Source organism: Chinchilla lanigera, unplaced genomic scaffold, assembly GCF_000276665.1.
Source record: "Chinchilla lanigera isolate Chin_1 unplaced genomic scaffold, ChiLan1.0 scaffold00190, whole genome shotgun sequence".
In the NCBI taxonomy this organism is placed as follows: Eukaryota; Metazoa; Chordata; class Mammalia; order Rodentia; family Chinchillidae; genus Chinchilla; species Chinchilla lanigera.
The window spans coordinates 419961-433881 of NW_004955591.1; the positions used below are offsets into that span (position 1 = coordinate 419961).

At 36.8% G+C, this 13921-nt stretch overlaps 1 protein-coding gene across 1 annotated transcript in view; it reads right to left on the reverse strand.

The window, feature by feature from the left end:
• The window catches only part of LOC102028812 (testis-specific protein TSX-like), a gene marked incomplete in the record, with an annotated part of 39443 nt that overhangs the window by 5286 nt on the left and 20236 nt on the right, over positions 1-13921 (reverse strand). Inside the window, 2 exon segments of the mRNA XM_013509965.1 lie at positions 4486-4544; positions 11725-11828. Coding sequence (XP_013365419.1) covers positions 4486-4544; positions 11725-11828 — 163 coding nt within the window.

Consider the following 13921-nt stretch of genomic DNA (forward strand, 5'->3'; position numbering starts at 1 on the left):
GAGGCTTTTATAGGTAAATGGTGACAACTACAGACCATACCCATAAGTGAAATAAATCAGACCTGCATGTGCAAGCACCACATTGTTTCACTAGTGTAAAACCTAGAAGAGTTAATTTAAACTAGGAGGTGTGATAGACATTGTGAAATGAGAGGAAAACACTCAAGGGTAAAGGGCAATTGGGATGTGGGAAAAGAGAAGGGAAAGAAGGAGAAATTTTGTATGTATGTATATACAGGACAGTTAACATAGTTGTTCTACTGTCTTCTATTTCTTTGCTGAAAGAAACAGTTAATGATTCCTTGATTGATCAATATTTCATGTCTCTGTTTTCCTAAAAAACCACTTTGAAGACATCAATATGTAATAGAACAAGCATTGTTAATTTCCTACCACTTTGTTTGTAACTCTGTATTGTTTGTATTGTTCTTTTGCTATTTTGTAAATGGTTGTCTGTTTGTTAATGTTTTCCTCCTTTTATTTTTGAAATAAAAAAATTAAAAAAAAAACAGATTGGCTCACCACAATTTCATTAACACGACAAAAGCAGATGGTGAGTGCATGTTCTCTTATTCTTATTTAATCAGTAGTCCTATTAGTGGCAGAAGCTATTGAAAGGAAGGTTTTAGGGGCTGGGGATTTAGCTCAGCGGCACAGCCCCTGCCTCGCAAGTGCAAGGTCGTGAGTTCGATTCCCAGTACCGGAAAAAAAAAAGATAGGAAGCTTTTAGTTACTTTCTCTTTTCTATTTTCCAGTCAGTCATGCATCCTCCACTCCCACTTGAAGAAAGGAGTGTATCTGAGCCCTTGAGGCCACCCTTTTTCTTCCCTTTTTCATTCCTTCCTTCCTTATCTTCCTTCCTTCCTTCCTTTTTTCCTTCCTTCCTTCCTTCCTTCCTTCCTTCCTCCCTCCCTCCCTTCCTCCCTTCCTTTTTTCCTTCCTTCCTTACCTTCCTTCCTTCCTTCCTTCCTTCCTTCCTTCCTTCCTTCCTTCTCTCTTTCTGATTTTTTGAGACAGGGTCTAGCTATGTAGTTTAGACTGGCTTTGAACTCACTATGCAGCTCAGGCCTTAAATTTGTGGCAACCCCCTTGCCTCAGCCTTCCAAGTGCTAGGATTATAGGTATATGCCACCATGACTGGAAGAGATCACACTTTAAAAGTCAAGCATTTAAAATATGTTCTACCTGATATGTAACTAAAAATATACAAGGTGAAAACTTGAAAATTTCAACCCTAAACCCTTTTCAACTTTGCTCTTCCATTAGTTATTTTTTGTCATTTATCTATTTCCTTTTCCATTTATGGATGCCATCTTGGATTACCATGTAAACTATAGTTTAGATTCTTTGAATGTATGTATGAATGACAATGAATCATAAGGTCCTTTGCTGGGCATGGTGGCACATGCCTGTAATCCCAGCACTCAGGAAGCTGAGGCAGGAGGGTCACTGAGAGTTTGAGGCCAGCCTGGGCTACAAAGTGAGTTCAAGACCAGTATGAACTGCGTAATGAGACCCTATCACAAAAGAGACAGAAAAAAATAAAAGGTCCTATCGTTTTGTAGAAAATTCTGACTTCTGTTTCAAGAAAATCTCATGATAAAAGGTCACATTGATTTATTAAGTCCAGTCTTATCTAACTCAAGGCTTAGGTGGTAACCATTTGGACAAACATAATTATTTCTCAGAAGTGTACAACAAATCAGTACCTCATCTCAATAATTGTCAGTTTTGGAACTACATTCAACTAAAAAGCAATCCTAATTTAGACCTTGAGCTAGTAATTTTCCTACGTCCAATCCAGAAAAAAAGAAGTTTGCTCTTTCACAGAGGCTTGATCTTTTCCTTCACTTTTCCTCCTATTCCACCCTCTGAGTGATTGCAAAATGGAAAAGATCAAAGCCCTGTCAAGCATGTAATTAGAGAGAATTTCTTATTTTCTATTATTTTTTCCTCCAATTTTGTCACTTAATTCCAATTTTTATTTTACTATTCAGAAAACTTCAGCAAGTTTGGTAAATTTCTCAGCTATTTTCATCCATTAATATTTTACCTCAACAAGCCCTTGAGTATATTTTGATGGTAGAAGAGATATTGAGTAGAAATTCAACTACACAATGTTATTTAGGAACCAAGCCATGACCCAAATCAGAAACAGGCCCCAAAGGAAAGTTTTAAATATTCTCTGAAAGGCATGAACTTTTTCTTGTCTCTGGTGCTAGCTAAGAATGTTATGTCCAATAGATGCTCAAATACACTTGTAGAATGGATGAATAAATAAATCAACAGTGACCTCCCTCCTATAGTATAATTTCTGCACCAATTAGTAAGTAGCTATCATTCTGTCAAGATCTTTTTTTCTTTTCTGTCCAGGATTTAACACAATAGCTTGACATTATAGATGCTTCTATTTGGAGTAAAGAACACCACTCCATTTGTTGCTGTTTTCATTTGTGCTCCAAGTGACATTAAGTGCTGTTTGGAACAGATTTATTTCATTTAACATTTAGCATCATCTTAGCAATACTTATATAAATGAAAAAACAAAAACTTCTCCCTTATTCCCACTGCACTAAGCACACCAATGAGGTGATCAATTTATTTCAACACTCTTTTCAGTGTCTTACATATCACAGCTGCTTGATACATATTTTTCAACTAAAACAGGGAGAATAGTTTTTTATGAAATGAGTTCTTGTAATTCTTCCATAAGTTACTGAGATAGAGTGCATTTTGAATTGGGCCTTTAAATTTATTCATTCTCCTTAGCACTTAAGAATAGAACTCTATTTGGACTTAATACATTTTTACTGTCATAGATGTGAAAGTATTTTTTTTATTGTTTAAATGTCTTCCTAACTCTCAGCCAATTAGTAAGCAAATACCTTATAAAAACAGTTGTTTCATTTTGATATCTTCTTGAGCCTTTTAAATTTAATAAAAGAAAAATGTTTAATTAATGAACTAAAGGACAAACTCCAAGCCTTTTTATCAGCCTTCTGGCTTTGAATAATGCCAATGAGAAAGTAGGGGGTCCTGGAACTGTGACAAATGTCTCCATTATACATTGAATGAACTTTGCTTATGTCTGTTTTTTTTTTTTAATCTCTAAGGCAAATCAATGAGTCTTTTGAACCAGACCTAGTTAATGAATTCTTTGAGGATAGAACTTTCTCTCAGTTTTCAATAGCATGATCGCCATTTCTATTTAGTTACTTCTCAAGTATGGCCTTTCTTCTTTTAGATCTGCAGGAGAAACCTACACTAGATTTTATTTTCTGTGAGTAACAAGAGCTTTTAATACCACAGCAGAACTTCTACTTTGCACTATCCTGTGACTAATACTCAGCTGAGCAGATCTTCATGGGGATTTGCACAGATCTACTCTTCATGACTGGAATGCCATTTCTGAAAGATATCTGGAGGTTGAAGCTCTCTAAAGAAATATTATTTATGAATATCACTTAAGAATGTCAGATGAGAGTGTTTTTCCCTGAGAATCTAGTATTGAATGTGGGATAAAGGGTCTTTATGGATTGATATAAAGCATATATACTTTTATTTTTTTTTTTGGTTTTGGTTTTTCTCTGGTACCGGGAGCCGAACTCACGACCTTGCGCTTGCCAGGCAGGCGCTTTTGCCGCTGAGCTAAATCCCCAGCCCCAGCATATATACTTTTAAATGCTAGTCTATAAATGAGAATCTGGTTTTTAAAATACTTTTTTCATAATAGACAGGGTGGGTATGGTTTCCTAACTGATATATTTCCTGTAATCAGTCTTTAGGCCCAGCAGGGGCAACAGAAGTCTGTGGAAGCTGGGAAGTCAAAGAATTTGGTAGGGGAAGGGTGGGAACAGTGTACTTTACTATCTACCACAGCACCATCCTATACAAGGAATTCAACTGTTATTCGTTGTCTCTGGCCTTATTTTTTCATGGCCTAGAATACTGAGAATTGCTTCATATCATGGAGAGTAATTTTTAAAGGAAGGAAAGTAATGGGGACCACTTTGGTTTCCTTGATCCCCAAATTTCTATTGCTACACATCTATTATTCTTTGGAAAGATACATGGCCATGGATGATTGCCTCTTAAGTACAAATTTTCATATAATAGTGAATGCTAAGGGCTGGTAGAAGAAGGGTCAGGAAGCTATAAAGATTAGAGAAAAGAGGCATGTTCTATTTCTTGAATCTAGTGTAGAAGGAAGAGGAAAAAGGAAGAGTATATTTAAGCTTTAAGGGTCATCAGCCCATCAGCTTTTTGATGAATGACTTTTAATGACAAACTATTTCCTCTTTAAAAATGCTGAAAAGCAAGTCCACTACATCCATCAAGTTTACAGTGATATTAACCCTTCAGTTTCTGAGGAACGTATTATAAGATGGCATGCCATTTTAGGAGTTCCAAACATGCAAGGAAATGTTCAGGCTACAAGGATGCAACATATAACTTCAATAACAATATAAATAAGGAGTAAGGTACCTGATGAAGATGTTTCAAAGTCTTCACCTGTTTGCGAGTTTAGATTTGGGAGCTTCTCCCTAGGACACAGAGATGCATGTAATTGTTAGTGAATAAGCTGACATTAAAATTTAGAATCACTGAAAGTATATATTCATAAACATGTTCATAAAATATGGCCTTTTCATATTGGAAAGTAGGAGAGTAATTGAAAATTTTGATATTAACGTTATTTTTTTACTTTTTAAATTTTTGTTTACTAGTATAGTACATGTGTTTACATTCCTTGTGGGAGTATATTAACATTATAATAGGATATATTTTGATTAAAAGAGGTGGGGAAAGATGTGAAATTTAAAATTTTTACTGTAAAGATAAAGAAAACATATGAGTGAGGGAAAAGATCAAGAAATTAGGGGGCTGGGGATTTAACACAGCTGCAAAAGCACCTTCCTGGCAAGCGCAAGGTCGTGAGTTCGGTTCCCGGTACCGGAGAAAAACCAAAAAAAAAAAAAAAAAAAAAAAAAGAAATTGGGGGTTCTGTTAGATAATCTTTCACTAGGTTTATATTTTTTTACAATCTGAAAACAATCATTAAATTTTCTAAAACAAAGTGAACTTTGTGTGAAATTGGAACATTTAGCCTGACAGAAAGTGAGTTATTTTCTCATGATGTTGGTAAGTAAAAATATATTTTGCAAAGAAGATTTTAGAATACACTCATTTGCAATCCATGGAGAAACACATTTTTAAACCTATGTTCCTAGGATACTTTCAAATTATATATTTATTTTTTAAAGGTTTAGGCTGATGACAGTGAATTCAAATATAACAATTTCCACAATTTCCTACCAAAGAACTATGGGATGAAATATCACCAAATGAACAGTATCTAAGTAGATACATTTAACTGTAACATATAAGAAGTTGTTATTTATTACTGCAGTTAGAGGTGTTATAGAGAGTCATCCTTAAAGATGAATACCAGGCTTGAAAACGAAGGGTGTCCTAGTTACTTTTCTCATTGCTGAGACAAAGTAGCCAGGTTTATTTAGCTCACAGTTTGTGGAGATTTCAATCCGTAGACAGCTGGCTCTAAGGCAAGGTGGAATGGCACAGAGACTTCACACAGCATAAACAGTATATTGCCGGGGCAGGCAGAAGGCAGCAAAGCAGAAAAGCAGCAGCAAGCAGCAGCAGCAACAGAAGCATCAGCAAGCAGCAAGGCCAAAGCCCCTCCTGTTTATCCCTTCCATGCTACCAATCTTTTAGATGGCGTCACCTACATTCAGGATGGGTCTTCACATTATCTATACCCAGAAGTATGTGTGTTAACCAATCAATAGACTAATTTAGTAACCAAATACCCTTAATCTCATGATCACACAATTTATTAACAGCATCACACAATCCCAGCATCACACACCCTAGAAGCACCTACCTCTGAAAAACCCCACCCATGAGCACATTAGACTTGGAGGAATATCTAGACACAAGTCATAACATTCTACCTCTTGCTCCCAAACATCTCATGCACATCTCTTTATGCAAATTGCAGTTAGTTCATATCCAAGAGTTGCCAAAGACCTAACAGTTTCAGCATTGCTGAAAAGTCCAAGTTCAAAGTCTCCTCTGAGATTTAAGGCAAACTCTTAGCTGCAAGCTCTGTACAAATGAAAAGAAAGTTAAAGACTTCCAACATACAATGGCACAAGATAAACATTCTCATTCCAAATAGAGGAATAGAAATGAATGGGACCTAAGCAAGTTTAAAATCCAGCAGGGAAAGCATTTTCACATAGTTCTATGTCTAGCATCTGAGGCAGTCTATGGCATGATGTGAACTCCAAAGGGCTTGAGTGGCTATGCTCCTATGGAACTGCAGGCAGCTGCAACTCCCATGGCATATCTCTTGGGCTGGCTTTTCTCACTCCTTGCAGCTTTCCTTAGATGATCCACGTTCTTGGCTTCTCCAACCATCAGGGTCTCCACTGCACCCTTGGATTCACACTCACAGCTTCACAAACTGCCTTCTCAGGGGCACACTCAGGGACCTCTCCAGCCTTCTTCTGAAATCTGGGTAGAAACCTTCCTGACCCCACAACTGTTGCATTCTGCATGCACCTAAAACCAGCACCACATCTATGATTCCAAGATCAGTTGCCAACTGGAGCAGTAGCTTCCTTCTCTCTTGGCTAGAGGAGTCAAGTGCCTGGATTGCTGAGCACTAGGAATCAAATCCTGAGGAAAAACTTCTCTAGGCCACTGTCATTCAGCAACATGGTGCTCTGGGGCTTTCTCAAAGAAAACTCTTTGTAATTTTGAGGGTTCAAATGCTGGACTCCTGCTGGTTCTTGTGATGTCCTCAGACCTGTCTTTTCTATTGTCTTGTTCCTTCTCAGTAACCAAGTTCTCCCCTTGTCCATCTTTGCAGTTTGCAACTTTACTAGAGTTTCCTTTCTGGACAAACTCACAACATCTTAAATCATTCTACTGGACTATTTGCTCTTTATTCTCAACATAAATTTAGTTAACAGCCCCCACCAGTAGCCATGCCACTGCTTCAACATTAGATGGCCTTGAAATTTCTTCCACAAGATTAGTCTGCCACCTCTCATTTCAGTCTCAGGCAAAGTCTCTATACATGAACAAAATACAAACAAATTTTCTGCCGAAGCATAACACACATCATTTAGAGTCCAATAGCCAATACAGTTCTTGTTCCTAACTGAAACCACTTGAGCCTGGTTTTTACTGGCTGTATTTCTACCACCATTCTGGTCCTTTGAGGTTGGACCAGAATCTCCCATCATGTACAGTTCAAAGCATTCCATGGCTGTCTCTTCAGCCGGCATTTCCAAACCTTTCCTAGCTCTTCCCGTAAATCTGTTCCAAAGGATCGTGAACCACAAGGTCCAGTACAGTCACACCAATGACCCTACCTCTCTGGTACCAAAATCTGTCTTTCCTATGTTGGAAGTGTTTAACTTTCATTTCATTTGTACAAAGGCTCACAGCTAAGAGTCTGCCTTGAATCTCAAAAGAGATTCAGACTTGGACTTTGCACCAGTGCTGAAATTGTTCAGACTTTGGCAACCCTTAGAGATGGACTAAATGCCTTTTGCATAAAGGGATATGCATGAGTCTTTGGGGGGCCAGGATTGGAATGTTATGGCTTGTATCCAGATGTCCCCCTGAAGCTTCATGTGGTTATAGGTAGGTTTTTTGGAGATGGGTGGATCTAGGGTGTGTAGTACTGAGGTTAAATGTGTGATGCTGGGATTACAGTATGAGTGTCTTACGCTGGATGTGAGTGCTACCCAGCCTAAAGGCAGGTAGCCTGGATGGAATATAAGAGACATATAGAAGGCTGCTGATGTTGCTTGTAGCTCCTGTTTCTGTTGCTGCTAGTTGCTTCTGCTGCCTCCTGCCTGCTCTGCGATGCCCCTCTGCCATACCAGCCTGCCTTGAAGCTAGCTAATCATGGACTGAAACCTCTGCAGACTGTAAGACAAAATAAACCTTTTCTCTTTAATTTTAGGTGTTGGGTATTTTGTCTCAGCAATGAGGAAAGTAACTAAAACAATGGGATAACTCTGTAGGAAATTGAAAAGTTACAATGAAGAAAATTCTTTGAAATAGATCGTTTTCATCAGGTTGACTCCACCCTTTAGTTGTTTTTCAAGTAGGCTACTAAGATCTCTTTCAAATATAGATATTAAAAAATGGCTTCTCTGTCTATGCACAAAAAAGTGAAATAACCCCCAAGTTCTGTGGATTTCTTAAATATGTTTGTCCACTCCAGAGGCTACTTTTATTTGATTCAAGCCATGTTCTATGAATGGAAAATGTTTTTGACTCACAAGGTATTATTTGACCACCAGAATTTTTATTTTGACACCCAATATTTACTGCAGAATGACTCTAAAAGTTTGGCAAATTCTTTGAGTTAATTAAAATAAGGGGCATTATTTTGGAGGTATCCTTAGCTGAAAAACTTTCTCATTACTCAGACATTTTTTGTTTTTTTTTTTTCCAGTACTGGGAATCGAACTCACGACCTTGCACTTGCCAGGCAGGTGTTGTGCCGCTGAGCTAAATCCTCAGCCCCATTCAGACTTTTTAGTCATTAAAAATTCCGTCTGAAGATTCTCTTTTCCTCTACAGGCAGTCTCATCATTAGATACACTATTTAAATTTATTTTTTTGCCCTGGATTTTTTACTGTGTTAAGAACAGAACAAATCTATCTTTTAAACAAATTTTAAGTACACATTATGGTTGACTACAGCCAAAATCCTGTAGAGAAGTTCTCTAGGTTTATTCATTTTACTTTACTTGAAATTTATGCCTATTGATTACTAATATCCACTCTCTGAATATTAAGCTTTAGTTTTTTTTATTAGTGCATGTTAGTAATACAGAATAATGAGGTCCATTTTGAAAAGCTGCACATGCACATGACATATCTTAATGATTTTCCATCCCATTATCTCTCTCTCCCTTTCCCTATCCCTTTGATTTTATTCTCCATCTACAAAAGTCTACATTATTGTTTTCTGTCATCTCACATACATTTATTTATTTATTTGGTTTCCCATATAAGAGAAAATATGTGATATTTAACTTTCTGAATCAGGCTTATTTCACTTAACATCATGTTCTCCAGTTCAATCCATTTACCTGTAAATGACATAATTTCACTTTTTTTTATGGCTGCATAATACCTATTATGTGTATTCACCACATTTTCTTTATCCATTCATATGTTAATGGAGAGCTAGGTTAGTTTCATACCTTGGTCATTGTGAATTGTGCCACAATAAATAAGTACGTACAAGTATCTTCATATTGTACTGACTTTAATTCCTTTCTGTATATGCCATGGAGTAGTACAGCTGGATCATACAGTAGTTCTATTTTTAGTTTTTTTAGGAACCTCCATACCAATTTTTTTGGTGAGTATACTAATTTATATTACCACAGAGTGTAAAAGTGTTCCTTTCTCTCTGCATTCTCAACAGTATTTATTTTTTGTATCATTAATAATAGCTATTCTGGCTAGGGTGAGATGGAACCTTAATGTAGTTTTGATTTTTGCAATAGCTAAAGATGTTAAATCTCTTTTTATATTCTTATTATTTTTGTACTTGTCCTCTCAAGAAGTGTGTTTAATTCATTTGCCTATTTATTGATTGGGCTAATTGGATTTTTGGCACTAAATATTTTTAGTTTCTTTATATATTCTAGATATTAATCCTGTCAGAAAAGTAACTGGCAAAGACTTCTGTTCTGAAGGCACTATGTAGCTTCCTCTGCTTGATTAATTCCTTTGATGTGTAAAAACTTTTTGATTTGATGTAGTACCATTTGTTGATATTTTCTATTACTAACTGTACTACTGGAGTCCTATTCAGGAAACATTTGCCTGTGCACATGGTTTCAAGTGTTTCTCCTCTATTTTTTTTAATAGGGGAAAGTTTCAAAGTTTCAGATCTTATATCAAGGGGCTGGGGATTTAGCTCAGCGGCAAAGTGCCTGCCTGGCAAGCGCAAGGTCGTGAGTTCGGTTCCCGGTACCGGAGAAAAACAAAAACAAAAACAAAAACAAAAACAAAAAAGAACCAGATCTTATATCAAGGTCTTTGTTAGGCTTGTATCTAGATGTCCTCCCAAAATGTCATGCACTCATAGGTGGGGCTTTTCAGGGGAGGCTGGATTTTAGGTGTGTGAATATGGATTAAGAATGTGTGATAACTAAATTAGTCTGCTGATTGGTTTATCATAGTTCTGGGTGTGGGTAATGGGAAAGGCCATCCTGGGTATAACTGGCACCAACCAATAGTCTTGTAACCTGAATAGTATAAATGGGAAATGGAAGCTCACTGCTGCTGCCTTTTTGTCTGTCCTGCCATGCACTGTTTCTTGTTTGCCATGCCCCTCTGCTATGCTACACTCACTGCCTTGGAGCCAGCCAACTATTGACTGAAACCTCTACAAACTGTAAGCTAAAATAAACCTTTCCTCCTTTAACAGTGGGTGTTGGGTATTTTGTCTCAGCAGCAGGAAAAGTGACTGAGACAATCTTTGATCCATTTTAAATGGCTTTTATACAGGTTTTGAGATAAGGATCTAGTTTTAGTCTAGATATGGATATCTAATTTTCACAGTACCATTTGTTAAAGGGCTATCTTTTCTTTATATATATATATATATATATATATATTTTTTTTTTTTTTTTTGTGGGGGGAGTCTTTTTGAGACAGGGTCTCACTATGTAGTTCAGGCTGGACTTGAGCTCACTTTGTAGCCTAGGCTAGCCTCGAACTTGCAACGATACTCCTGCCTCAACCTCCCAAGTGCTGGGATTACAGGCCTGCGCCACCACGCCCAGCAGCTATCTTTTTTTAAATTTATTTTGGGGTCCTTTGTCAAGAATCATACGGCTGCTGTTGTGTGGGTTTGTTTCTGTGTACTTCTTTATTTCGTTGGTTTGTGTGTCTATTTTTGTGATGATATCACACTGTTTTTGTTCATATTACCTGTACTATACAATGAAATCAGGTATTATTACAGCTACAACACTGCCTGCCTTGCTCAGGATTATTTTCTAAACAAAAGTAAACCTTGAGTGAATTAGTACATTTATCCATTCAAAAAGGAGGCTATTTTCTCATTTTCTAAAAATAAAATTTTAAGGTAGGGTCTAAGTTTTCTGGCTGGTTTTGAATCTGTACTTCTGCCTTAGCCTCCCAGGTAAGATTACAGACAGATGTCACTGTGCCTGGCCTACTTTCCAATTTTTAAAGGAAAAAATGATGACCTCAGATATTTTCAACTACTTGGTAATCCAACAGTATATTGTTGGGTTCAACCTAAAAGCTATGAATTTTACAGAACATTGGTTGCACTTAGGAGAAACTGCTTTATCAGAAATAGATTTATTGCCTCTCTCACCATTTAAACTGTTGAATTTTCAATGAAAAATGAGTCAGAATAACAGTAACGAAATTAAAAATAAGCTAATACTCAAGATATCTATGGGAATAGGCAAAAATAAGAAAAACAAATGAAAATGGAAAAGTACAAATCAGAAACAGATTATTGTAGTTAGTCTATGGTGATGACACTTAGTTATCATTAGTTACTTCATTGTCTTTTGAATTGTTTTCCATAGATAATGGATAGGCAACTCTTACACTGTTCTTATACTTTCTCCTCCTTGGATGTTCTACAACCCAAATAAACTTAAGCATACATACATAAACAAGGAGGGGTTTCTTTTTATGCTGCCAATAATGACCGTCACATTATCATCGCTATCGCTGTCACTGTAGTTGATTTCGTCTTCTTCCTGTATGCGTACCTATGGCATAATCAAGACACAAGTGTAAGAGTCAAGATAGAAAAAGGATGCTAGTTGAAACTGGCAAAGAGAGGGATTTATATCTTAATGTTAACATTAACGGTGATAATTTTAAAGAGGAAAATAAGGTTGAGACAGAGCTTAGCAACCAGCTCTATATCGTAACCTGACCATTGTCCCTTGCTTGTGTCACGATCATTAGGTAAGTATCTTGGTAAGCTTTGATACAGTGTTCTTGTGATGGTAGATTACAATTTAATAATAGTACCACATAACCTGAGGGGATGGAAGAATTGGTTCTAGAATATTTCAATGGCCTCAGTTATTGTTTATAATTCTTAATTTGCCTCTATTATTGCTATTTATTTTCCTTTTTTTTCCAAATCTCAAAAAGAGATTATATCCATCAAAGTCTAATCCATGTTTACCTCCCTAGTGCAATCACTCTGGCTTCATCACAGGCATGCTGAAGCTATTTGAGAAGATTATTACTTACATAGTTGACTGTCAATAGTCATAAATTTTATACTTACAAATTCTACTTACTAAAGTATATTTGTCACCTCCAAATCAATACTTGCAGTGTATTTTCAGTCATTTGTAGACATGCTCAGAGTGGTGAAAACTTAAATGTGCACTTATAGTACAGATTTCCAACTGGAGTAGAAGAAGGTGATAACCTACCTTCATTTTTCAGATCTCATTCTGTAAACACGTATCTTGTGTATTGGCTATTTAATGTCACATTTTCACAATTTTATGCTTTTTGTTCATGATTGTGTTGCTAAAATGGTCCATAGACATACTGCTAAAGAACCATCTAGTGTGTCTTAGCAGAAGAAAGCTAGGATTGTCTTTATAAAGAAAACATATGCTAAATAAGCTTTGGTCAGGCATGAGTTATAGTGATTTTGGGCATGAGTTCAATGTTAGTGAATCAACAGTATGTTTCAGTAAGGTGGAAAGCATGGTGATCAGCAGGACTACCCTCTGTGGTCAGAAATGAGGTCCATCATGTGTGCTTCTCTGAGGGTTCTGGGTCTGAAAGTGCCAGGACTGAGCCCACCAGATTGCATGGCTCCCTTGTTGCCCACCTCCAACACAAAGCTCAACGTTCTGTTTGCTTTCCGCACTCTCTGATGTCTTTCGGGATATGTCTTTACTGAATGTTTGCCACTTTCTAAAGTGTACAGATGGTGGAGCGTCTGGGGCAACTTGTCACATAACCAGCCCATATACCACAAAGAGAGAAACAGCAGTGACTCAGGCTGCACAGAAAGAAAGAAGCAAACAAATGTGAGGCATGTCAGCATTCATAAACACTGAAAATTCAATGGGCCCCCGATGTGACTCACCATCCCTCATATCTGCTGTATTACAACATTATAGGTCCTGAAAAGACACTTTACCAACTCAAACACCTCCCTGTAGAAGTATATTTTGATTTGGTTTCTTTTTCATTTCATTTCATTCTTTTTAAATTTCTTTGTTAGTTGTGTTTATTACTTGTACTAATTTTATTTACTATTTTGTTTAATTGGAGTTTCATATCTCTTTTCTTCCTTTTTCTCATCTTATATTCACTTTTTAAAAATCCTGTTTCTTCTTCCATTTTTCATTTCCCTACACTTCCATATTTTATTATTATACTTGTATTATTAGCACTTTTAACCTTTATTGATGTTTAGCATTTTTTTTTTTTTTTTAGTACCAGGAATCAAATTCAGGACCTTCCGCTTGCTAGGCAGCCGCTTGTGCTGCTGAACTCTATCCCCGGCCCAATGTTTAGCCTTTTAATTTACTCTTTCTTTTCTCTTTTCTTCTTCTCCTTCTCCTTCTCCTTCTTCTTTCTTCTTCTTTCTTCTTCTTCTTTCTTCTTCTCCTTCCTTCTCCTTCCTTCTCCTTCCTTCTCCCTCCTTCTCCCTCCTTCTCCCTCCTTCTCCCTCCTTCTCCCTCCTCCTCCTTCTCCTTTCTTCTTTCTTCTTTCTTCTTTCCTTTCTTCTTTCTTCTTTCTTTCTTTCTTTCTTTCTTTCTTTCTTTCTTTCTTTCTTTCTTTCTTTTCTTCTTCTTCTTCTTCTTCTTCTTCTTCTTCT